The 27,422-nt window shown below is 37.9% G+C and overlaps 1 protein-coding gene across 1 annotated transcript in view; it reads left to right on the top strand.

The window, feature by feature from the left end:
• LOC117290393 (HEAT repeat-containing protein 6-like) overlaps positions 1–18,350 on the top strand; it is a 56,310-nt gene extending 37,960 nt beyond the window's left edge. Inside the window, exons 20-23 of the mRNA XM_033771768.1 lie at positions 1,521–1,652; positions 11,591–11,758; positions 14,071–14,227; positions 18,094–18,350. Of these exons, the coding sequence (XP_033627659.1) occupies positions 1,521–1,652; positions 11,591–11,758; positions 14,071–14,227; positions 18,094–18,254 (618 nt within the window). The 3' untranslated portion in view covers positions 18,255–18,350. The remainder of the gene's footprint in view (positions 1–1,520; positions 1,653–11,590; positions 11,759–14,070; positions 14,228–18,093) is intronic.
• The last annotated feature ends 9,072 nt before the right edge of the window (positions 18,351–27,422 follow it).

Genomic DNA, 27,422 nt, shown 5'->3' with positions numbered 1-27,422 from the left:
TCGAACTCATGCCACAAATGCACTAAATTGCTCAGCCTTGACATACCAAATCAATCTTAAAGTTTGGTAATTTGGTGTTAAAGGCAGTGGACACTATTGGTAATTACTAAAAGTAATTATTAGCATAAAAACTTACTTGGTAACGAGTAATTGGGAGAGGTTGATTGTATAAAACATTGTGAGAAACGGCTTCCTCTGAAGTAGTGTAGTTTTCGAGAAAGAAGTGTTTTTCCACGAATTTGATTTCGAGACCTCAGATTTAGAATTTGAGGTCTCGAAATCAAGCATCTAAAAGCGCATAACTTCGTGTGACAAGGGTGTTTTTTCTTTCATCTCGCAACTTTGAATGAGCTCATATTTTCACGGGTTTGTTATTTTAATGGATACAGTATGTTAAGGTACACCAAGTGAAGAGACTGGTCTTTGGCAATTACCAATAGTGTCCAGTGTCTTTAAGTTTCAAGAAACAAGGCTGTTCGGACCAAACAGTAAAAGACTTGCTGGCTCAGTTAGGCTTGGTTTCAAGATGGCGGACTCTAAAAACATTAAAAAAAATTGCAATGGAATTCTTTAAAAAATGAAATACCCTGAAGCATAACAACTAAATAACGATAACTAAGTTCCATTACTTGAAAATAGATTGAAGGCTGTATATTGTAAGAACATGAATGTACATACATGTATACCTACAATTTACATCATGAAGTGTTTCGGGTTACCGACCCATTTTCATGCAGCTCTCAGAACATGTTTCAGTCAGTGAACTTTTTGCCAAAAACTTATGTTCCGATCGTGGTCGCCAAAACATACCCTAGTGTGGTTGAATTGCTTTGTGTGGAAAAGATGTAAGATGGCTGCTCCTTTTACAAGAGTAACCCTGCTCAATGATTTAGTCTGCGTACATCCGTAATTTGGGGCTAAACGAATTTCTTGAAGACTAACAAATTGTTGTCGCACAGGATTTTCATTGTGGAAATGAATCATCATCATCAGGTGATTTTGCAATCATCCCTCTCGGAGAAGTCTTGTTTCCTCAAAAGAAGAGTCGCATCTCAGATGGAACTTGTCCCTTCTCAGAATATTTCTATCCATTACTTAAATCCCGCGTCTTAACATGCAGTTTCCGTCTCCGAAGTTTCGCCACCCGCCCCTCTCTAACTGGTGTACATGTATGAGCACGTCGTGTAATTCAAAATGACAACTGTATCTCTGCGATATTTCTTTTTCGGAGTAGAAAGGAAGTCCCTTATTCATGTTATTGCTCAACCATAACTTGTCCCTTTCATTTCATGGATGAAGCTTACTAAACAATTATCATTTGAATTGACACATTTATAGCTTTTCTTTAAATTGAACATTCAGGATACAGTGTGGAGATTAGATGAAAGATTTATTTTAAAGGTGTTCTGTCAGTGAAAATATATGTACATGGCTGAAATCACTGAATTTTTTGTTGAATTGTTTTATCGTAGTGAGTTTACACTAAGCCAACATGTTGACTTATTGTTTAATTTCTTCAGGTGAGATGGAATGCATGCTATGCCATGGGCAACGTCTTCAAGAATTCCAGCCTGGAGATGGGCAAGGCCTCTTGGTCATCCGATGTCTTCAGCGCTTTGACAGACGTCGTCAGAGACTGCAAAAACTTCAAGGTGAGCTTTGCTGTTTTCTTCCCCTTCTCACCCAACTTCTAATTTGGTTAGATTTTGTATTTTAATCTTTTTTTTTTTTTACTGTTTGATCAGCATCCAAAGCAATTGCAGTGGTGCCCTGTGCTTTTGCTGTGGTACAAAATTACCTCATACGTAGATGTTCCTCTTACCTGAGGGAAATTGCTGTGCCCTTTTCAAGAACAGTGATCAAGACCTGGGACTTAAAATAAATTGAATAACAACACAAAAAATTGCGCTTGAAAATTTATAGAAATACACAATTTGCAAAAATTGAGCGCCCCCATCTTCCCCCCATGAAGACCATCAAAGCAATTTAACTCCCAATGGGCTTGGCGTGAAGGTCATTTTCCCTCTCATGATCCCACTTTAAAATCCAGTTGATGTGAACCACATTATGAAGAAGCTGGAAATGAATGACCTCCATCATTCATGATAATAACGATCATTGTGTTAAAGTCAAACATCAAAGATGTGAACCACATTATGAAGAAGCTGGAAATGAATGACCTCCATCAATCATGATAATAACGATCATTGTGTTAAAGTCAAACATCAAAGAGGAAATTAACGATCCAAGAACAAGACAAATAGCTACATGTAGATTGGGGAAAACAGGGCCCAATTTCGTAAAGCCTGTAAGCACAACAATTTAAAACTGGATTACCAACCAAATTGCCAAGTGATTTTCAGGATAAGCAAAGAACAGCTGAATACCAGTATCGAGCAATCGAGCAATATGCAACAAATGGAAATTTGGTTGGTGATCCTGTTTTTATCAAGGAATAAATGTCACGCTTAGCAAATTTTTATGCTTACAGGCTTTATGAAATTGGGCGCAGGTCCTCATGAGGAGATTATGAAGACACTATCAAATTTCTTACCGACATTCTGGAATGTTGATACCACGAAAGTTGATTCAAATAGCAAGGCCTGATAGTGATACTGAGGCAATGAAGGTGATAGCCTCCGGGCCTCATTGTCATTGCCTTGGTAACCTTGAAATGCTCCAGTAGTAATTTACAATTTCCACATAGGGTGCATGTTGCCAGATAGCAAATGCCTTGGTGCCCTTGCCATTTCAAAAACGAAACATACAGGCCTGCATACCATCTTCTTTAAGTACACACACCGCAAGCATAGAGAATCACACTGGATTCACCAACTCAAGACAGTCAAACCTTTTAGACTAAACATAAACACTGGTGTTAAATAACTTCCCATTACCCTCCACTTCACTCCTGTCTGAGAACTTATATGTTGTAATATTCTGTAAATAAAGTATAAATTAATTTTTTTAAGTTGTTCTTATGAATTTGTTACTATAACTATCACGTTAGTAAACCCCCCTTTTTTCCACAGGTCCCTCATACCTATTTTTAATACTGTCCAACCTTTGATCTTGCTAGTCTTTATTAATTGACCATTGTTAGTTGCATCATGATGCAACTTGCTCTCTAATTCTACCCTTTCATCCTACTGCATTGTTATCGAACAATGCATTTACCACTTTTATGGTGAAGTAACCCTTCCTTTCATACTAAACATCCTTTGTCCTCGTCACTTTACTCCTATTGGTTCATAGCCACCAATTGTTTCTGAAATAGAAACTTTGATTGGCTGTTATTTTCCCGCTTCTTTCTTGATCCTGATCATTCAATATTTCGCCACGGCTCGTTGAACTCACTAATGTTGACATATCAAGAGCAAGAAAATGCCTCCTTAAATTGTTAATGTTATTACATTAACAAGGACACTGAATGATGGCAAGGATGATATTGAATTAAAGTTGGCTCGTACAGACTAAGGAAAAAAAAAGCAAAAGGAAAACAAAAATCCCTGATTTGGACAGAGTTGTTGTCACTGGTGCCAGACAGACAGACAACCCTCATTTTGGACTGTCTAATTGTAGTCAGATGTTTGTTCACACAATTGACAAGAAGTTATTCCAGTCAGAGTAGACAGTGTTTATAATCATGTTAGGCCAGATAAAACAAAAAAAAACATGTTTAGTCCCCGCCCAATTCCTGTATGTCTTTAAAAATGTGTCAGTGGGCCATTAAAAAAAAAAGATATAAAAAAACACACTCCTCTTTTTTCTTCTTCTTTTTTAAAGACATTGGACACTATTGGTAATTGTCAAAGGCCAGTCTTCTCACTTGGTGTATCTCAACATATACATGAAAAAAAAAAACTATGAAAATTTGAGCTCAATCGGTCGTCGAAGTTGTGAGATAATAATGAAAGAAGATACACCCTTGTTACACGAAGTTTGTATGTATCAGACGGTTGATTTTGAGACCTCAAGTTCTATTCTGAGGTCTCGAAATCAAACTCGTGAACAATTACTTCTTTCTCAAAAACTACATTACTTCAGAGGGAGCCGTTTCTCACAATGTTTTACACTATCAACCTCTGCCCATTACTCGTTACCAAGTAAGGTTTATGCTAATAATTATTTTGAGTAATTACCAATAGTGTCCACTGCCTTTAAGGCAGGATGCAAAATACTTGTTTTCTTTTTTGGGGTCTTAGTTGTGAAGGTTAATGTTGAAAAGTGCGCAGCAATGTTTGCTTAGGGAAAGAAAGGCACTAGACAAGAAGTAAAATGCCTTCAGGAGTATCTGCAAGGCAATCATCGGTTGATGCCAATTACTTTCGTTTCATTAAGAAATTTACAAGATGTGGACCACCATATTTATAATTTTCCCCCATGTCCCACTTACTCGTGCACAAATAACTCAAATGTTGGGATGATGTTTATAGGAGGCCCTGTACAATGGGAGACTTTCTGGGACGATAGAGGGCAGCAGACTTACCGGGTAAATCCATTGTTCTCAGAATTATGCGCATGTTCAGAACTACGTAAACAATGGAAATTTACCCGGTATGTCTGCTGCCACCTAGCGTTGGAAAGTCTCCTATTGGCATCTTTTGTCTGGGCTTACATGAAGGCCATGGCCACATGTTGTCCCTGGTCTTGGCCTTGGTGCCCCTTCAAAAGTTTCCAGTTGACTTAAACATTTTCCAATGGAAGCGGCCTTTGCAAAATAGAAATGTCCTTGCCCTTTCAAACATGTTCACAGAGAAAGTTCCACGTCTGCTATGTAAGTAACACTCAAATTCATCATTCGATGACCAAGGTGACAACAGCATCCTCCCTTTAAAGGTAGTGGACACTATTGGTAATTACTCAAAATATTTATCAGCATAAAACCTCACTATGTAACGAGTAATGGGGAGAGGTTGATAGTATAAAACATTGTGAGAAACGTCTCCCTCTGAAGTGATGTAGTTATCGAGATAGAGTAATTTTCCACGAATTTGATTTCGAGACCTCAAGTTTAGAATTTGAGGTCTCGAAATCAAGCATCTGAAAGCACACAACTTCGTGTGACAAGGGTGTTTTTTTCTTTCATAGTTATCTCGCAACTCTGATGACCAATCGAGCTCAAATTTTTACAGGTTTGTTATTTTATGTATATGTTGAGATACACCAAGTGAGAAGACTGGCCTTTGACAATTACCAATAGTGTCCACTGTCTTTAAAGTGGTCAACTGGCCAAATGCCAAGTTAAAAATACCTGGGGATCAGTCAAGTGGTCCAGCCGGCTATAATTCAGTGTTGAAAAGCGTCCCTAATTATTGAAATATGGACTAGCGAAAAAGCTGACAGACAAGTGACAAAGTGATATATGACAAGCTAACAAGTCCTGCTGGCCAGTCACTAAAAAATTATGGGCATTAACACTGGATGCTCATGGGGCTCTTCTGACATTATTACCCTCGATCACTGGGCCACTGGGCTAGCTGTATACGTATAAGCAAAGTTTGCTAGCAACAATTTCTTGCTAACCTGTGATACGTGTAAATAATTTTCTGCTATTGAAATGCAATTTTTTGGGCGAAGAAGCAGGTCATGAAATAGTGCCAAATTGCTCACTGCATACCAGCCAAAATGACCTTGTGTTATAACTTGCACAATTATGTAAATGGCCTAGCATTTTCAACCCCAGTTGGTATCTTCTATAAAGTCTATCTCATTTTCAACATTGAAAGACTCCATTTTAGTCAAAGGGTCAGGCCTTTTTCAAGTTTTATTTTATGAGTGGACTACATGTAACTTTTTCTGCAGTTATAACTTCTTCATAGTATCTGGATAAAGTTTACAATCTGCTTTTGGAGTACATTTTTAGTGACAACCAAAAATCAGATGATAAGACTATGTAGCACACAGCAAATTCTTCACATTTAAAAGGCAGTGGACACTATTGGTAATTACTCAAAATATTTATTAGCATAAAACCTTACTTGGTAACGAGTAATGGGGAGAGCTTGATAGTACAAAACATTGTGAGAAATGGCTCCCTCTGAAGTAGCATAGTTTTTGAGAATGAAGTAATTTTCCACCAATTTGATTTCGAGACCTCAGATTTAGAATTTGAGGTCTCGAAATCAAGCATCTGAAAGCACACAACTTTGTGTGACAAGGGTGTTTTTTCTGTCATAGATATCTCGCAACTTCGATGACCAATTAAGCTCATATTTTCACAGGTTTTATGCATATATGTTGATATACACCAAGTGAGAAGACTGGTCTTTGACATTTGCCAATAGTGTCCAGTGTCTTTAATTCAAATATAGAGCTGTCATCAAGTACACTCTTTAGAAAATTGAATTCCTGATAAGATATTGAACTACGCTTGGATCCTGAAAAAAAGAAGAGGGGGATCGTGCTGTTTATCTAACAAGATTCCAATCAGGCCACTGCTCTGCAGTTTACAATTTATTTTAGTTCTTCTTCTCACTCCAAGGTTGTTTTAACCGGGGAAAGAAAACAGAGTTTGCTCGCAGAGTGAAGGAGATCTGTTACCATCTTCATGTAGGTTAGAAAAATAGAAACACTCGAGTGGTTTACTTAAACAATCTCCATGACAGTTATAATAATGCAGTTGTGCATACTCAGGGATCCCCCCGTTGTGTTATTTGTTACCAGTAATTCAATCCGTGAGATTTATACAGAATTTATACGGAGAATTATCTTGTTATTGAGACGGAGAATCATCATACAGTCTCAGATTATACCTCAGCGATTTTCTTTGAAACCTGATTGTTTTCTCCTGGATGACAAACCATCGCTGTATGTACATATGTACCATGAATGAGTGTGCCAGCCATGGACTTCTGTCCTTTCATTGTAGTTACTGTGTATACCCAGTTTCTTGCTTGGGTTTCTTTCTTTCTACATGTCAGCATGTATGTCATGTATAAAGTCAGATTTTCTCTTTTGCTGATCGTACTATTGGTAATAATTGTTAGCATAAAAACTTACTTGGTAACAAGCAATTGAGAACTGCTGATAGAAAACACTGCATGCCTGAAGCCTTTTTATATTACGTAGGCATCTCATGAAAGCACTTCAAATGTGTACAACAAGGGTTTTTTCTTCCATTATTCTCTTGCAACTTTGATGACCAATCGAATCCAAATCCAGGCCTGCTGTTTTAAACATATTTTGAGATACGTACACGTACATGTACACCAAGTCAGGAACTGGTCTTTGACATTTACTGAAGGTGTCCGTGCCTTGAAGCCAACTTGCAGCGTGGCTGAATTGCTTCGGTTTCTCTCTTTTTACTATTTTCTGTTTCTTGTGTTCCTTTTTCTTTTTAACTGACTGTCCTTTTGTATAATTAGCTTTTCATTAAGCCAATTTGCAGCTTGGCTAATTGCCTTGCGCTCCATCATGTTGCTTTTCTTCGCTCTCTCCTTTATTTATATTTTATTTCGAAAAAGGACTCTCAATTTTTATTGTCAAATTGTCTATCGGACAATGACGTACGCTTGGGGTTAAAATTGCCGTATCTGGCCATGAATAGTGCATTCTACTGGCATGCTTCAGTCTGTTCAATGTATTACAGGCTGCCATTTCAAATTACGCCATACGCCTCAGGCACAGGTCTAGTACACTTTTGAAACCCTGTTGGGGGTCGGAGTACGTCATGGGGAATATTGCAGAGGTAGCGTATTTATAAAATCAGAACAAAAATGAGAGCGAGCAAGTTGTCGCTCTCTAATCTGGCTGGCTATCCTTGTTGAGGTGTGGGTAGAGTTTCATGGGGCTTTAGTATTGAAAGAAAGGTCAACTGCACAATAATTGCTTTCTGTAGAGCCATTCAGAATAGCCAATGTTAAAACAGAAATTGTTTTTTTTTTATTATGTAGGCAAAAGAAAGTATCTCATGATTACATTAAAAAAATGCTAGTTTCATATCTAAAAAAACAAACAATTTTGATCAAAATGAGCAAAATGCCCCATGTCACCTAGGAATCAGAGCAGCACTTTGACGTCACGCCACAGACTTACTCAATCACCACAAGGCAATGGAAAATACATACAGTAGTAGAGAAGATTTAACCAACCTTCACCTAGTTCGAGTAAGGATGTGTTTTAAAGGCACAGGACACTTACACTTAAAAAATTTACATATGTAGTTACAATGTGTAGTTATTAAGCTTTTTTTTAAAGGTGTTTTTATTCAAGCCGATTTAAGGTGGGACACGCATGTAAGCTCAATGATCAAGCGTGCAAATTCCCGCCTTTTCATGCTTCGTAAATTGAAGTATCATTACCTAAGCATATCTGATCTTGTTGCTATATATACCTCCTTTGTGCGGCCAATTTTGGAGTACGCTGCACCCGCCTGGTCAGGTGCTTTGTCAAGTAAGCAGTGCAATGATCTGGAAAGGGTGCAAAAGCGCGCATGCAGAATTATTCTTGGCAATGACTACGTGTGCTACTCAGACGCTCTACAATTGTGCAATATTGAAACAGTGGTATGCCGTCGTAACCACTTATGCCAATCTTTTGCCAAAACTCTCCCTTCATCAATTCTTAAGCGCCTCTTGCCACAGAGGTATGATAGTGGATTGGGTACCAACTTAGGAACTCCGGACATCTGGGTCAGTTTAAATGCCGTACAGAGCACTACAGAAAGAGCCCTCTCCCTCACCTCACACGCCTTTTTAACAACTGAGTTGCAATAGAATGCAGCTTTTTATGCGCCCTTTGACTGTGCCAGCAATAGTTTTTATCCAGGTTTTTTTTTTTTCAAACATCTTTAAGAACAATTTGTTTTATACATTGTAAAAATTTGTCTCTCCTTAATCAATTATTTCTTAAATAATGTGAAATAGTGTGATTTTTTCTTATTTTTAATCTCTGTATATTTTCCTGTAATTCGACCTCCGGTCGCCATGGGAATTTGTTTTTAAAATAATAAACCAATAATGAATGAATGAATGAATGAAAATGGTTATACCTGCGAGTTCACTATTTATGTATAGTTTCTTCTTGTTTCTCCACACCATGTCTCCACACCATGCAAAGCTTCAAACAATACGCACTGGACACTATTGGTTATTACTCAAATTAATTGTTTGCACAAAAACTTGGTAACAAGCATTGGGGAGCTGTTAATAGTATAAAATGTGAAAAAAGGCTCCCTCCGAAGTACATCAATTTTGAGAAAGAGGTAATTTCTCACTCATGACTACAGCTGAAGCCTTTTATTATGCATGTGAAAGGACACAAAGTAATGCAATAAGAGTGTTTTTCTTTCATTATTCTCTTGCAAATTCGATGACCAATTGAGCCCAAATTTTCACAGATTTGTTATTTTATGCATATGTTAAGATACACCAAGTGAGATTACTGGTCTTTGACAATAAATTGCAATAGGTGTCCAGAGTCGAAAGTTATTTACTACAATGGTTACTTCAGTTTTGAGTTAATTTTTCACTTTGATGGATCTTTGCTGAGACTAAGAACCCTGCAGGCGCCACCAACGGCCGGAAAATAACTAGTTAAAAAATTGAAGAAGGGGCGGGGGGGGGGGGGGGCTAGTTCTGATTCCAGGGATAAAAACTCATAGCCAAATAATAACTAAATTCAAAATATAAAGAGCCACATTAATTTGAGTGATTTTATTCAAGTTGATCTTCAAAAAAAGTGAAGCTCTAGAGGCTTGGAAATTTGTGACACTTTGTGGCGTCAGTGATGATATATGTAGCCTCTCGAGAGAAACTGAGAGATTGCCGATCAATGGGTGCGTCCGTAGAATGGAAACATGTACTCGCTTCACTAGCAAGTGGAAAAATCCAGGATAATTTCACATTCATCAAAAAGATAGAGGGAGGTGGGGTAGAGAAATGACTTCCTACCAGGCGACACATTAGTAGGATTGTGTTTACGACCAGATTTCATCTTTGAATTCATCCTTGAAATCGAGGAGACTTTTCATTAGTGCGTCTTGTATCGTTGGGTCCCAGGGCAATACTTGATGGTATTGTGATGAAGTCAAAAGACGATGTTCACGAGAGAATCAGAAATATAAGTGGGGGAGTCTCCACTCGGGTTTGACAAAGAAAGAGCTAGCAGTCGGGGGTGGGGGGGGGGGGGGGTTGTGTGTGTCAAAAGAGGCAGACTGCAATGAATTGGATTTACTTTATAAACCTGGGAGTCTGCCATAGTCAAGCTTTTCCCCTCACTCTCGTTGCACTGTGTTCTGCATCACTCTTGTCGGGCATAATATATATTTTTCCTACCACAGTCTGATTAACGACCTTTTTTTTGCTCTTGGAAAAGTCTTCTGATTTTTTGTTAAATAGCCTGAAATGTCTATTCAACCCTACACCATGTGTTGGTCAGCCCTTGTTTGTACGAAATAAAATATTCCTTCTTTGTTCTAAGGACCAAATATCATGCCTGTCTCGTTGTTCATTCATAGACAAATTAGTTTTGCAAAAAGGGTAGTTTAAAAGTTTCGATTTTGATACTTTTAAACTAACCTTTTTTGAACAAAAATCATCAGATTTCTTTGATTTGTTTCATCGCAGTTTTCATTTAATCCAGGAATATTTGTAAACAATAATTTATAAGTAGGTTAACATAGTTTTAAAAAATAGGAACACTGTTTTCTGAACCACCCTGCTGTACTATGTTTAGAAAAAAATTGAACTAAATCTTTGGTCATTTTAAACAAAATGCCTAGAAAACACTTGTTCAACATTGCTTATGATTGGTTACGCACTTATGATCCAATATCTTTTACAAATGTACCGGTTCATGTACATGTTCCCGATCCTACGATCTTTTATTCCTAATCCTTACGATAACCCTATTGTGTAGATCATGAGGGGTTTACAGAACATAGGGATGTCGGAACAGAAGGATTTTGGAGCAGTCACCTATGAAAAGACTCTATTTACATGTCTACATGTACTTGATATTGAAGTACATTTAAGTTACACGTAACCCGTCTTAAAGGCAGTGGACACTATTGGTAATTACTCAAAATAATTATCAGCATAAAACCTCACTTGGTAACGAGTAATGGGGAGAGGTTGATAGTATAAAACATTGTGAGAAACGGCTCCCTCTGAAATGGCATAGTTTTTTGAGAAAGAGGTAACTTTCCACTGATTGGATTTCGAGACCACAAGTTTAGAATTTGAGGTCTCGAAATCAAGCATCTGAAAGCACACAACTTCGTGTGACAGGTTTGTTATTTTATGCATATGTTGAGAAACACGTACATGTACACCAAGTGAGAAGAATGGTCTTTGACAAATACCCAAGGTGCCCAAAGTCTTAAAATGTGCTTGTAAATACTGTACATTGTATACTTTGCATTTGTAGATCTATTAGTATTTTGTATGTTTTTCTTTTGGCAGTTGTAGAATATATCTTTGGTCACAGATACATGTACACACACATAAAGATGGCGCTCTTTAACTATTTACAACATGTTAGTCCATTCCTGACTGGTGTAGATGGTTCTGATTGGCTCACAAATTGACCAATCAGCAACCCCTGTCTTGAATTTGATCTTTCCTTTCCTTTTGTTATATTTATTCAGGTCAGGATCAACGCAGCTCTAGCCTTAAGTGTACCTAGCCAGCGATGTTGCTATGGCAGTACTGACCGGTTCTGTCTGGTTTGGTCCAGTTTACTCCATGCCTTGGAAGTCATTGATCAAGTCGCTGACGTCTCTGAGCTCAAGTACAAAGACACATTACGGGATCAGGTGAGAAAATCGCTTGCTACATGTATGTGAATTAGATCATAATGTAAAACAAAGTTCTGTGTGGTCTTTTCCAGTTCTTGAATCGATTAAAGGCAGTGGACACTATTGTTAATCACTCAAAATATTTATTAGCATAAAACCTTACTTGGTAACAGGAAGTGGAGAGCTGTTGATAGTATAAAACATTGTGAGAAACGGCTCCCTCTGAAGTAATGTAGTTTTTGTGAAAGAAGTATTTTTTTGCAATATGTTGAGATACAGCAAGTGAGAAGACTAGTCTTTGACAATTACCAATATCATGAATATTATGGAGTGTCTTTAAAGCTTCAATGAAGTTTTTCATTTTACCACTTCCAATGTATGGATGAAAGAGCCCCAAGTGTAGTTGTGAAACGACGATGACAATTGTGTGAGTTTGTTCTCCATTTTTCATCCATAAACTAAGTGTCTCAATCGTCAATGTTATATTTATTAGGGAAAAGACTGGTGACAAGTTTTCGTTTAAATTGTATTATTGTTAATATTATTTTCTGGTATGAAACCAAGGATGCCTCTTATGAACCAGTAAACTTAATAAATGTAGCTCACAAGCCGATAACGATTTTGTACTTCAAGTGCAAGAAAATGACGTTATAAATCAGTTGCTATGGGTGGACAAATTGGTTCTGTGTATGGTTGTGGTTCAGTTTATCCCATGATGTCAAAGAAGCTGGTGTCTGGAGCTAAGTGATGTGTATAAAAGGGGATAAAATATTTTTGTTTATAAGTCGGTTGCTGTGTCAGTACAAACAAGTTTCGTCTGGTTTGATCCAGTTTGATCCAGTTTGTAATTAAGCCATACTGTAGGTGTCATTGAGCAAAAGTGGTGTCTAAAGTAAAAAGTTGTACTTCAAGCACAAGAAAATGGTGATATAGGTTGCTATAATAATAACTGTATTTATAACGCGCCTTTTGTCAAAGGATACAAAGCGCCAGGTATTTTTACTGCAAGGTGAGTAGGACGAAGTTTGAATTATGAGACTTAATCCTTAGCACCATGTAAAAGTTTACAAGGTGCTGTGGCGCAATATGCTGCCAATCCAGCCGTGAACACTGGGGCAAACCCCTTCTCTTTTCGATACAGTGTAAGTGCACTGGGTTCTTTTACATGCGTTACACAACACATGGGAGCAACGGCTTTACGTCCCATCCGAAGGACGAAGCAATGGTTCAGTGTCTTGCTTGAGGACACAAGTGTCACGGCTGAGGATGAATAAATCGATTCTGTCTGGTTAAAGTTCAGTTTTAAAATCCATGTTAAGTGAGTCATTGAACAAGAAGATGATTTCAAGTTCAACGACATTTCACAGGATCAGGTGAGAATCATGAAATTTCATTTTGCTGTGGAAGCAGGTTCAAACCGGTTCTGTCTGGTTTGATCTCGTTTACCAACTACAAGCTGTCTAAGCTTAGTGTTTTAGTGCAAAGATAATGTGGGATCATGTCTTCACTTCATGAAAGAACTTTTGATTGTCACTACTGGAATCGGGGACAGTGCTCCGTCAATTTCCATCTCTTTATTATTCATGAGCTTGAGTAGGAATCCTTGATTTAGTCATTTGTGTGTAAGGCTTCTCTCCTCCATGTTTTTGTAATATTTGCCCCCTGACTCCTAAGATCAATCAATAGTATTTTGATATCATTATTAACAACACTCTGTATCCATGTAAAACTTGCTCCATGTTTTTGTTTTTTTGCTCGCGGACTCCCAAATGATAAAGCAATCAATAGTATTTTTATATCCTTATTAACAACACTCTGTATTAATGTTAAATTTGCTCCATGTTTTTTTTTTATTTGCTCTCTGACTTCTAATGATGGAGCAATCAACAGTATTTTTATATCATTATTAACAACAAGCACTTGGGTAGAGGTTGATATTGTGTTTGAAAAGGCCTTTTGAGCACCAAAGCAGCCTGGGGGTGCGTACTCCCCAAGGAGACAAGAAAGGTTACAGAAATGCTATTGGTCCAATGACCTGCCGTCGATTTCACAAAACTCTTCCTAACTTAAGATTAATCTTAGGACTTAGGACGAGTCCCAACCCTGCACTGTAGCATGCAGACCTTTAGATTAATCCTAAGTTAGGACGAGTTACTCGTCCTAACTCGAGTCCCAACTCTTTGTGAAATCGGCGGCAGGGCACTTATGTAGAGCGCATCATGTTATTGTAAAATGCGCTTACAGCTAGTTTTTTTTTTATTGTGAGAGATTAATTTTTGTTTTGTTTTTAAATCATCCCAACGATTCTCTTGAATTCTTTCTTTAACCAGCTGTGTCAGACACTCGCCCATCTAGGAAGTCTCGTCACCGTGGATGACCTTTCACCTCTGCGCAAGATTCTACAGAACCGTGCAGGCATGGTAGAGTTGAACATTTTGAGGTACAGGGAGGCTAAAGTGATCGCTGGGATGACCGACGATAAACGAGGTAGGCTCAGGATTAATTGTTAGGAGGATGTGATGCATTGAATCATTTGTTAACGAACCAAGCTCTCCAGAAAATCAATAAGTCTTTTGTTCTTAAAGGGTCTATGTACTTTTTGTAGGACACAAAACACAATGTCCACAGATTTACATTAAACTCACACGGTTTGAAGATAATGATGTTAGAAAGCTTCCCTTTAAATATTACTTGCTGAAAACAAGTCACAAAAATAATTTTCGTCTTGGGAGACAAACTATTTTTCAGCATATAAAAGGTATTTTCATGACATTGTTATACTCATTTTTCTCAGCAAGTTATATTTTAAGTTAAGCTTTCTAATATCATTATCCTATAACTGTGTACATGTAAGTTAAATGTAAATCTGTGGACATTGTGTTTTGTGTTACAAAAAGTACCCAAATCCTTTAAAGACACTGGACACTTTTGGTAGTTGTCAAAGACAAGTCTTCTCACTTGCTGTATCTAAACATATGCATAAAATAACAAACCCCCTGTGAAAATTTGAGCTCAATCGGTCATCCGATTTGCATGATAATAATGAAAAAAAAAACCACCAATGTCACACGAAGTTGTGCGCCTTCGGATGCTTGATTTCAAGACCTCAAATTCATTTCAAGACCTCAAATTCTAAATCTGAGGTCGTGAAATCAAATTTGATGGAAATTACTTTTTTTGTCAAAAACTACTATACTTCAGAGGGAGCCGTTTCTTACAATGTTTTATACTATCAACCTCTCCCCATCACTCGTTTCCAAGTAAGGTTTTGTGCTAATAATTTTTTTGAGTAATTACCAATAGTGTCCACTGCCTTTAAAGGAACACGTTGCCTTGGATCGGTCGAGTTGGTCTTTGAAAAGCGTTTTGTGACCGTTTATAATAAAATGCATATGGTTAGAAAGATGATGTAAAAGTAGAATACAATGATCTACACAAATATGCCTCGAAATTGCGTGGTTTTCTTTTCACCTCGTCCAATAACACGGTCGGCCATTTATGGGAGTCAAAATTTTGACTCCCATAAATGGCCGACAGTGATAATTCGCGACGTAAAAAGAAAACCGTGCAATTTTGAGAGATACTTGTGTGGATCATTGTATTCTACTTTTAAAACATCTTTCTAACCATATACATTTCATAACAAACGGTTTAAAACGCTTTTTATAGACCAACTCGTCCGTGTTCCTTTAAGTCTGAATGGTAGAAAATTTGATCGGTAAAATACTTCTGCCGGTAGGCACAGAAAGGTCCTTTGGATTGGTGGAGCGCTCTGCGGAAATGTTCTTTGCAAGATAAATGTCTGTGGTAAGTCTTGTGTTTTTGCAAGACTATTTCACCATGTCGCCTTACTCAATAAATTAAATCAAATTGCAAGGTAAATAATCTCTTATACCTTGGTAAGTGGTATGTCATTCATGGATTTTCCCGTTCTTTTCTAAAGCCGAGGCAAGACTTGATTTAGTTGTTTATCTCCCAGATGTAAAATTTGCATCAAGACTTGCCTCAATTAAAACTTATTATAGATTCATACATTCATTTATTCCGACTGAGTTAAATCATTTGACCTTCAGATTTAAAGGATTTGAGTTTTTTGTAACACAAAACACAATGTTCACAGATCGACATAAACTTACACAGTTTGAAGATAATGATAGTTGCAGGCTTCCCTTAAATATTACTTGCTGAGTTGCTGTAGTTTTTGAGAAATGAGTAAAACAATGTGTTTGGTAAAGTTGATTAAAATGAGATCACCACTTCAAAATATTTTTTGTCTTTAGAGACAAAATATTGTTAGTTATTTGTTTCCTTATTTCTCAAAAACTACAGCACCTCAGCAAGTAATATTTTAAGGGGAAGCTTTCTACCATAATTTTGTTTTTAATTGTGTGAGTTGAATATGGGTCTATGGACATTGTGTTTTGTGTCCTACAAAAAGTACCCCGCCCCTTTAAAAAAGGTCTCACATGTACATTTGAAGCACTTGAGGATTTGTTGTTAGAGCGTTGAAGCGTAACAAGTACATTCCACTGCGCCAAATCTGATCAAGACGAAAGCAAATTGAATCGGGAGAGGAACTACTTGACTTACTCCTCAAACTGATGATTCATTGAAGATTGCAAATTATTGTTGTTTTAAGAGTTAACGCAAGATTTTGTTAGGTTGAAGGAGTTGAGTATCTCCATCAAGCTTTCTGGTCGAATTGGAAACAGGATGTTGTCAGTCACTCAAACTAAAACTTGAACGGTACAAAATGTGACGACTTGTAATGTTACATAGTCAGCCAAGTGACTACACTGTACGAGGTCCATCTCTAATTGCAACCACATTGGTAATGATCAAAAGGGTGTTATAGGTGTATTTACTTAAAGACACCACTGGACGCTATCGGTAAATTGTCAAAGACTAGTCTTCACAGTTGGTGTATCTCAACATATGCGTAAAATAACAAACCTGTGAAAATTCGAGCTCAATCGGTCGTCGAATTTGCGAGATAATAATGAAAGAAAAACACCCTTGCCACACTAAGACCTCAAATTCTAAATCTGAGGTCTCAAAATCAAATTCGTGGAAAATTACTTCTTTCTCGAAACCTCTGTCACTTCAGAGGGAGCTGTTTCTCACAACGTTTTAAACTATCAACCTCTCCCCATTACTTGTAATCAAGAAAGGTTTTATGAACATTATTTTGAGTAATTTACCAATAGTGTCCACTGCCTTTAAAAGCTTGAAAATCTCCCTGATTGTTGCACAAAATCTCCCTGATTGAATTGGAGGATGCAAACGTTGGCAGCTCTGTGATGATGGTGATAAGGTCAGAACTGGCAACTCTCCCTGATTCTGCAGAAAGTACTCTGAAAATAAACCAGTCTTTTCATGTTCTGACTCACAAATGTTGGAATCTTCCTGATTAGGGTAGACTTATTTGCGCTACTTGTGCTGTGTAGGGTGTGTTATCAAGACAAAATAAATGTGAAAGTCATTTTCCCTCATGTTTTGTGAATTTGTAGTTAGGATGTTATTTTCTTGAGTGGCAGTGAACCAAGTGGGGATTAGCCCATTTGGGGATTAGCCCATTTGGGGATTAGCCCATTTGGGGTTCATTTGTAGGCTTTGCTCACATCACCATCTTCGTACATGTAGTTATACCAGATGTGACTTTTATTCAATTTTGCGTTTTACGTAATAATAACATTAATAATAGACAGTTCTTATATTAGCACTGATACAACTGTACCACTGTAAGGTCCATAAACCCTTTGAAAAGAGAAAGAATTATGTTGAAAAAGGCAGACAAGAATGAAAGTTTTGAACATTGTGTTTTGACCCGGGTTTTTCAATTTGTTTAAATTTATTTTATTAGCATCACATCTCGTGTCTCACAGGCCAAATTGGACATGATTTGTAATCATAAGGCCTTATTAATAGCAATCATTAGTAAAAACAATGGAGAAGGATGCAAGTAGGATTAAAACACGTTATTCACAAAAATTGATGATTGGTTTCAGCCTGTTTGACGTTGTTGTGGTAAACTGTTCCAAAGATGCACAGCAGCATACCGGAACGAGCGAGAACCGAATACCAAGAAAATGATTGAATAAGTTTGATGAATTTAGCGTTATATATACCTTGTTTAACCATGGTTAAACCTTTATGTAGTTATCAACCGTAGCAGTTAGTATTTATTTATTTGTCTATTTAGTGCTGTTTTCCTTTTTTGTTGTGTATTGTTGTAACGGGCACATCAAAAACAAGCCTCGGCTTTTAGGATGATGCCTCCATGTGAATGAGGAAATAAATGTTATATTAAATGATTTGATATAGAGACCTTTATTTCTCCTCCATCACTTCAGGTGTTCTTCTCTCCGCTGCATCCTCTCATCTCCAAGACATGATGGAGATCAAGGAGAGCACGTCTGAAGACAGAACTTGTGCCGCTCAGCTCCTCCAGATCTTCACAGTATCTGAGATAGAGGAACAACGGCCGTTGTTATCGGACCAGTGCCCAATGTAATACTGATCCCTGAGAAAATCTCAGGATTCGAACTGCCTCTAGCTACCGGGCAATCTCGGTAGTCTAGTTGGTAAGACACTGCTCTAGAATTGCTAGGGTCGTGGGTTCGAATTCCACCTGAGTAATATTATGCCTCTGATATTTTTTCACAGGACTCGGGAAAGTACCGAGTATACAGTGCTAACACACATCGTTGTATGGGTAAATTTTTTTTTTTAAATATTCCTGAGAAAACCCGGTTGAAATCTCTCGCCACTAAACACAACCCAATGTGTGCTCATTTCTGCTATGCAGAAAAATTGTTAAGCAATATTTTCAGCGTAAGCGACACTATGAAATTTATTCCTGGGCTCATGTTTCATGTTTAGCGCTGACAAATCTTGATGAGCAGAAATAGGTTACAGACCAAAATACAACGCAATGTGTATTGTTTTTGACTGGTTCCTTGCTTAGCAGAAAACAAAATTGCTAAGCACCATTGTTTGCTTAAGCAGGATCCAATTTCTTAGAGGTGCTTAACACAAAAAATTCAGTTTGGGTTACATTGAAAAACAAGTTGGCTGCCCCATGAAAAAAGGGGTATTGTGTAAATCTTGCTCTCATAATATAAGTGTAAGGGGTTGTCACAAGTAGCATCCATATTCAAGCAATCTCCTAGAAGGAAACACAATTAAGTTGTCACTTTTTTTAAAGATATTGTGATCTTAAAAAGAACAAAAATACATAATGTGCCATCTTTCTTTCATGTGCATTGTGGTAGGTTAGCTCAAAAGTGCCTCCAAAGTTTACTACTTATTTGTAGTTTCTTCCTAAAGATTCTCTCGTTTGACAAAGCATCTATGATGAATTAAGCCATAAATTATTTTTTAAATTGGTGTTTAATTTTTTTTTTAATTGGAACATTATTTCAAAATGAATCTTGAGCCCTGGACCCTATAGTTTCCTTGTTTATTGGTTTACCCATTTGACTAAGAGCTTGTATTTGGATTACTCATGTGGATGTATGCATAATCAAAAAGTTTCATTTTGCTAAAATATCACAGAAAAATAAACCTCAGACAAGCTAGGGTAAGTTTCCTAAACATTGTCTGCGTCTCTTACCCCTCGAGTGAGATTTCAAAAGTGGAGTCAAGGTGCTTTGGGAAGGATTTGAGAACCGAAATTGCTGACGGAGCCCGAGCTCACTGAAACCTCAGCCAGATTTGAGGCTGATGATGTAAATGCCGGAAGTGTTAAACATTCAGCCAAACCAATCAGGGGGGGGGGGGGGGCTGTAGTCTGGAGATTTGCTGCGTTGCAATTACATTTGGTTGTCAGGTGAATACTATTGATGCATGTGGCTTATCCAGTATAGAGTGCAGGACAGAACATTATTGAGCGCAGCATTATATTTTTGTAAGAGCAGTTTAAAAAAAGATGTATCTTTTGGCAGATTTCATGGCATATGGGTTTTGTTTAAAGGCAGTGGACACTAATGGTAATTACTCAAAATAATTAGTAACATAAAACCTAACTTGGTAACTAGTAATGGGGAGAGGTTGATAGTATAAAACATTGTGATAAACAGCTCCCTCTGAAGTAGCGTAGTTTTCGAGAAAGAAGTAATTTTCCAGGAATTTGATTTCGAGACCTCAAGTTTAGAATTTGAGGTCTCGAAATCAAGCATCTGAAAGCACACAACTTCGTGCGACAAGGGTGTTTTTTCTTTCATAGTTATCTCGCAACTCCGATGACCAATCGAGCTCAAGATTTCACAGGTGTATTATTTTTCGCATATGTGAGGCTCGGCCGTTGCTCTCGACCAATATGAATGAAGAAACTGTCTTAGAAGCACAGGTGCAAACTCGCGTGTAACGCCCATGTTTCAACACTTTTTACTGGTCATAAACAAATGTTTATACACATCCATGTGACGCGCTCTCCACCAATAGGAATAGCAAAACTGTCTGAGGTATTTATGAATGTTAGTTTAAAACTTACTTGGTAATGAGCAATGTAGAGCCGTTGATTGTATAAAATATTGTGAGAAACGGCTCCCTCTTTAAGAAAGAGGTAATTTCTAAAGACTTCAAACCTGAAGCATTTTATTAGGCACCTGAAAGCACACACATTCTTACAACAACGGTGTTTTTTTCGGTCATTATTCTTTTGCAACTTCGATGAATTGAGTCCAAATTTACACAGGTTTATGTTTTATGCATATGTTGGGATACGGCAATTGAGATAACATGGTATTTGTCATATACCAAATCAACTTTGTTTATAGACAACAACAGGCAATGTACAGAAGAAAAACGTTTACATGTTACATTTCACTGTTTGGAGGGCGGGGACTGTGAGATAATGTTATAGAGAGTTATGTGAAAATTCATATTTCCATACCCAGTCACAAGCAGACTATCGTCATTACAACACAATACCCTTTAAAGGCACCGTACACGTTTAGTAATTACTCATTAGCATAACAACTTACTTGGTAACGGAAAGCTGTTGATAGTATAAAACATTGCGAGAAACAACTGGTTTTGAAGTAACGTAGTTTTTGGGAAAGAGGTAATTTCTCACTCAAATAATAAAAGACCTCTGGCCAGAAGCCTTTTATTCCTATCTGAAAGCACACTAATTTGATTTGGCAAGGGTGTTTTTCTTCATCATTTTCTTGCAACTTCAATAACCAATTGAGCCAAAATGTTCACAGGCTTGTTATTGTGTGCATGTTGGGATACATCAAGTGAGAGTACTGGCTTTGACAATTACTAAACGTGTTTGGTGCCTTTAATTTTTAAAGACATGGATGTAGCATACATTCACAAGTCGGGTACTTTGTCATGTATATGCATCTCCTTTATAACGTTACGTTAAGGTTATCTTTGTGTGATTTGGGAAACTGTAATTTAATCTAATTTGCCTTATCATTTGATTAAATAACTATATTTAAAAAAAAATTATTATTTCGAGTTTTCCTTTGAATTATTTCTTGTGGATATTTATTTAATTTTTGGGGTTGAACAAAGAATTGACTAGAGTGGAGATATTTATTTAGAGATATTTATTTAAAATTAATTACGAACTGTGTTTCCCAGTCCTGGAGGCTTGGTGCTGTAAAATATACGTTGCACTGCCGTTATTAAATTATTAATTATGAAGTTATTTAGATTTTGCGACTCAGGCCGCACGATGTCCCTCTTTTTTGTCTCGATAGAAAAGCAAAGGGCCTTCATCACATGGTCGGTTATAGAGGGGGATATGCGACAATTTGAATGCGTCTTTTGTCATAAAAGAAATAAAACTTGGTAAAACTGACCGATTTTTTTTATAACTACAACTTAATTAAATACACACTTTAACTTCTAAAATATTTCCGCAAACCTCGTTCGGTGTAATGACGCCCCAGTTTAATGTCACATCGCTGATCTTGATATTGGTCAATTTGTTGTCAGCTAGAGGAAGGGGTAGGGGTTTAGAGCTGTCAGCCACTGTGCTATGACGCAAGCTCGACATGACTCCGTCAATGCATGCAGTGAATGTAACAGATCTTACAATGTCTGACATTCATGATCTTATGTGTGACGTTCATGTCAAAAAGTAGTCCGAAAATAGCCGTGCAAATTGACAGTTTAATCAATCTGATTGAACTTCGACCAAAGTATTCAAGGCGGGAGAGAGATTGCATTGATGTAGATGCTCCAGTTTAAACGCGGTGAAAAGTTCATCCAAATATAAGACGGTCATGGTTTACAATTGGCGCTATGTTTTTTTACGTTTGTGTTTATGATCTTCCCATCAAGGGAACTCGGGAAACTCCCACCAGGGGATACAAACACCAAGCTGGCAACAGCCAGTCTCTCTAACACAAGCAACGCTTTAAAGACCCTGGACACTATTGGTAATTGTCAAAGACCAGTCTTCTCACTTGCTGTATCTCAACATATGCATACAATAACCAACCTGTGAAAATTTGAGCTCAATTGGTCACAAAGTTGCGAGTTAATGATGAAAGAAAAAACACCTTTGTTCCACGAATTGTGTGCATTCAGATGCTTGATTTCGAGACCTCAAGTTCTAAACCTGAGGTCTTGAAATCAAATTTGTGGAAAATTACTACTTTCTCGAAAACTATGTTACTTCAGAGGGAGCCGTTTCTCACAATGTTTTATACTGTCAACCTCTCCCCATTACTTGTTACCAATTAAGGTTGTATGCGAATAAATATTTTGAGTAATAACCAATAGTGTCCACTGCCTTTAATAAACGCCAATGGCTATGAATGGCACAAATCCAGAAATTGATGCAGTACCAATGTAATTATGCAGGGCCCAAATGGAAACCAGTTATTTTGTTTTACTGATTAGGCTCACCCACGGTAAATAAAGGAAATAAATAAATAACTACAGACGACGATACTTTTTTTCTAGTCACATGTGAAATCACGATTAGCTTGCAGGATTCGAACCCACAACCTAGTGGTTGCAAGTAAGTCTACACTATCTTACCACTTTACCACAGCGACATGTTGTGATTAGACCTTAGCATTGTCGAATAAATTCTCTTTGTTTTGGCGTCGATTTTCTTTTCTCGGCTGAACTGCTCGGTTCCTTTGAAAAAAATGTCATTCTTACAAATCTGGAGCCATCTTGAAGAAAAAAAACCAGCATGTCAGAAGTTGTTTTGTTTTTGAATAATGTTCCCCTGTGAAATGTAAAGATTGTTACGATGAAAAAGAGAATAAAGGACGTGTCCGAAACGGGTGACTTCGGCTACAGCTATACGGCTTCGTCTTCTTATTCTTCAACACTGACAGACGCGCTGATCTAGCCGTAGCTGTAGTTTGATGACTTCGGCTACGGCTACCAGCGACTTTGGCTACAGCTTTTTGGCTAGATCGCATCTCCCTACTATATTCTTCAACACCAGGCAGACCAACTGATCTCAGTTGAGCGAGAGAATGTCTTCAGCCGACGCCTTCTCGGGAAACTCTGATGGTCGTTTTCCACGCATCCCGGTCCACACTCTGAAAACTCCCGGTTCAGAATAAACCCGGACTTGGGTCCCAGGGGGCCAGACCCTTCTGGGTCTGTTTGACCCACAATCCGTGTCATTGTGACTAAGAAATGTTGTTAAAAGCGGGGATTTTGACTCGGATTCCGGGACACATTGACACGGATTCCGGGTCAAACTGACCCAGAAATGGGTCTGGCCCGTTGGGACCCAAATCCGGGTCAATTCTGACCCGGGAGTTTTTAGAGCGCAGCATCGGCGTCCTAAGCTCAGTTGTTTCTTGGTTGTGTTTCGTCTTTCTTCAGCTGATCTACGAATGTTAGTCTCCTCCATCCAGCCTGCCCTTGCTCCTGTTTCCGTCAATGGGTTCCCTGATCTTGACAAATACTAAGGCAGCGTAGATCTGGCCGTGGAAATAGCCGAAGTTGGACAGGTCTAAGAATTGCAAGTAAATTTATGTCTGCTCTGTTCTCCAAATCACAAGTTGCAAACGTGCTCACATGCTGCTGGGGCTTTCCATATCCAGTGTATTTACTAAACAAAAAATACTAACAAAATTCGAAAGGTGACTAACTCCACAAGTTTGACATAATGGTGTATTCGTTAAATACATGATAATGGGCAAAAAGGGACATTTATTTCTTTAGTAGTTTATTTATTCATTTCCAGGCAAATAGTACAGAAAGTGGAGACATACCACTTTAATTAAGACTTTTAGAGAACAAACCTGCGGATTACCAAAAGCGAAAATAATCAACATCTTAAGGCAATCCAGACAAAAACACCCTACAAAGGCACAACGGTTCAAATGTTTTTTTTTATTATATGTGTTTATGTTTCATCTCTAAGATGGGGCTGTATGACGTCAACGGCTCACTAACAAAATAAAAACACCCCAGTCTTTGCTCTCGCCCCGCCCCACCCCGAATGTGCCTGGTTGCACCATGTTATACACCAATGTGCCATTTAGTGGACAACTATTAGCGATTTATGCTGTGTAAACATTAATCAGTTGAAATACTACCGCGGCGGATCGATGCCATGTCATTTTTATAAACATGGAAGTTGCAAGATTTATAATTACATTTTCTTCTCCTTTTGAAACTGTTTGCCTATTCAATAAATCGCGAAGCGAAATACTCTGTAAAGAGAGGAATGCGTAAGTAAAACAAAGACTCCATTAGCTTGCTAACCTGTTGTTCCATTTAGCCTCGGAAGAATGTGATTATTCAGAGGTGATTTATAACCCTTGTTTTGCTTGATACCGAATTTGCCCCCAGCCCGATATACGACTCTTCCTCTGTGTACGACAGTGTACGGCCGCCAGGGCTAAAACTGCCCCGAATTGCCGGTTTTCTATTTATTTACTTTCACTCAGTTTGCATCGAGTCCCTGCCCACAATGAAGTACAATTTAGACGTTACTGGCATTGATTCTGCCTAATTAAAGATACCTGCCATATCACTTCACCAGCTTAGATAAACACAATTACGATGTAAAAACAACGGCACTGACAATCAAACTTTAATAAAGATATATGACACTGAACTCTGCTCGTAGCTACAATCATAAACATTGCGCTTCCCCCAGCCCCCGAGGCCGGCTCGAAGAACGCCGGCTTCGTGATGTTCAAGGGCATCACTTAACCGTGTCCAATGGACCGTTCACGGCGGTGTTGCTTCGGCTGTAAGAGTGAGACTGTACCGTGTTTTCTTGGAATTTCTCCCGTCCCGTACTCGCCTTGACACTGAACCGGGACTGATGATAAAGAGACGGCACAGCACTTAATGTGACACTGTCGGTGATTTATATGCATATTTGGACGTAGTGGACGTAAATTATTCCACGTGCACAATTATTGATGTTGTAAATATCTGTGGGTCACTAAAAATCTTGGCAGACTGAGATGACCAGCCTTCTTTAAATTTTAATTCATGGAAAATTATGGCTAGCAAATGAGCGCTTATGTGAAACCTATGTGAAACAAAACAAAACAACGTTCTTTCGTAATGATCATGTCCGGTATTTGTAATAATGTTTTCACAATTGAAATTAAATTAAAACAAAACAGTTTTCCACCCCATGTTAATAATTTGTTTATTATGTTTAGTATTTATTATTTATTCGGCATATTAAATCAAACAGAAGTATTATTAAATGGCTAGCAGAGCAACTGATTCAACCAATACCAACCATTCTCAGCAAAAACAGCTATCTGCTGATGTCGTAGCTGATGGGTTGGTTCATATAATTTGCTAGGTTTTACCGAAAGTTGATCATCCTAATAACCTTTCTATCCACCGATAGCATTATTGCGTTATTTATTTTATTTTTAGTGTACCATTTTAGTTGTAACATGTACCATTTAGTTGTGATATTAAGTATGATTTTTTTCGTTTGGATACATTTAGTCCTATGTGCACAATAAAACCCAAGTTCCAGCTGTAAAGTCCGTTAAGGGGCAGTAGCGCCCTCAAGCGTCAACGAGGGCAAGCTAATTTTTTGAAAAGTCTCTTTGATTTCACGACGTCATACAAAATTATGCTGTTGTGGATGTTTCATCTTCTTGATGGATATATCTGTGGAAGTAGATAATCAAAAATATCCAATGTTGTATTACGTTGATGAGGTAATAATTTATGAATGTAGAAAGGTCTACAAGTGGATTTGTGGATTGTAGATCTTTGAATGTAAGTCCACGGATGTGTTCATCTACATGTATGGGTGTACTCATATACAAACTTCATCCCTATTGAGTTGAGTCGATCTATTTCTGATTCCTGTTGAGGGAGATTATTGTTTATGTGGATGAAGATATCTGTGAATTTAGATATACTATTATTTTATGGATGCATATATCTGTATATGTGAACGTTGATCTATAGCTGTTTTCTTGTAGCTCACAAATTTCTCCAAACATCTTACTAATGGATCAATTAAACCTTGTGGCGTGGGCCTATAACTGTGCTCCTTCTTGCCAGTGCTACATTCAATTATATTTATGGGACATTTAAAGTCCCAATGGAAGCAGCTCTACTATGGTATTTGGCCGTGACAAATCCATCATGACTCCCATGCATCCAACATCACCATCATGCGCTAAATACCAATGTCATGAATCAACTATAGCAGCTCAGAGAACATTCCATCAAACTGAAGAGTGCATTACAGCCTTTTCAATCAATTTTACATCCGTATCCCTTCTCTTTGCCCTTTTCATCTACCTATACATCTCCCCACTTGGGAAATTTGTTGCGTGGGTGTGTGTCCAACCCATTCAGTATTATTTCAATCTGGAATTAAAGGATTTATCCAGGCATGGATTAGTGAGACTTCTTCAAGGTGACACGAAGTTCTCAGTGGAGTTGGAAGCTTGTTTCCTTGGATTGGGGGGGGGGGGGACACACACTCACATGACCCCTGGTGTAATAAAAGACCCCAACCGAATAAGGTTACCAGCCAAAATATTAAAGACACTGGACATTATTGGTAATTGTCAAAGACTTGCCTTCACGGTTGGTGTATCTCAACATATGCATCAAATAAGTTAAATAACAAACGTGGGAAAAATTCGAGCTCAATCGGTCGTCAAAGTTGCAAGACAATAATGAAAGAAAAAACACCCATGTCACACGAAGTTGTGTGCTTTCAGGTGATTGATTTCGAGACCTCAAATTCTAAATCTGAGGTCTCGAAATCAATTCGTGGAAAATTAATTCTTTCTCAAAAACTATACAGAGAGCCGTTTCTCATAATGTTGTATACTATCAACCTCTTCCCATTACTCGTTAACTAGGAAAGGTTCTATGCTAATAATCATTTTGAGTAATTACCACTAGTGTCCACTGCCTTTAAGACACATCCACAATCTGCGACTATAGTTTGGCTTAGCTAAAGCAGCCAACATTTCTGTCTGATAGGCATCTCTAATGGACCCAGTTCCACGTTGTTTAAAGATATCCGTGCATACTAAGGGCGGAAAAAATAACAACACAATGTGTTTTGTTTAATTTACTTCTTTAAAGCAACTTCATCTAAGCCCAACAGAAAGAATTTATTGTACAACAAACAGCCTGACACATACATGCCCCTGTCACTACTATTTGATTGTGATTTCTTTTCTGCTGTTAGCAAGTTATATATAACTCAGCAGCATGTTATTGTGCTAGT

This window comes from Asterias rubens, chromosome 5, assembly GCF_902459465.1.
Source record: "Asterias rubens chromosome 5, eAstRub1.3, whole genome shotgun sequence".
Taxonomy (NCBI): Eukaryota; Metazoa; Echinodermata; class Asteroidea; order Forcipulatida; family Asteriidae; genus Asterias; species Asterias rubens.
The sequence above is the reverse complement of the archived record's forward strand: the minus strand, read 5'-3'. Positions and strand labels throughout refer to the sequence as shown.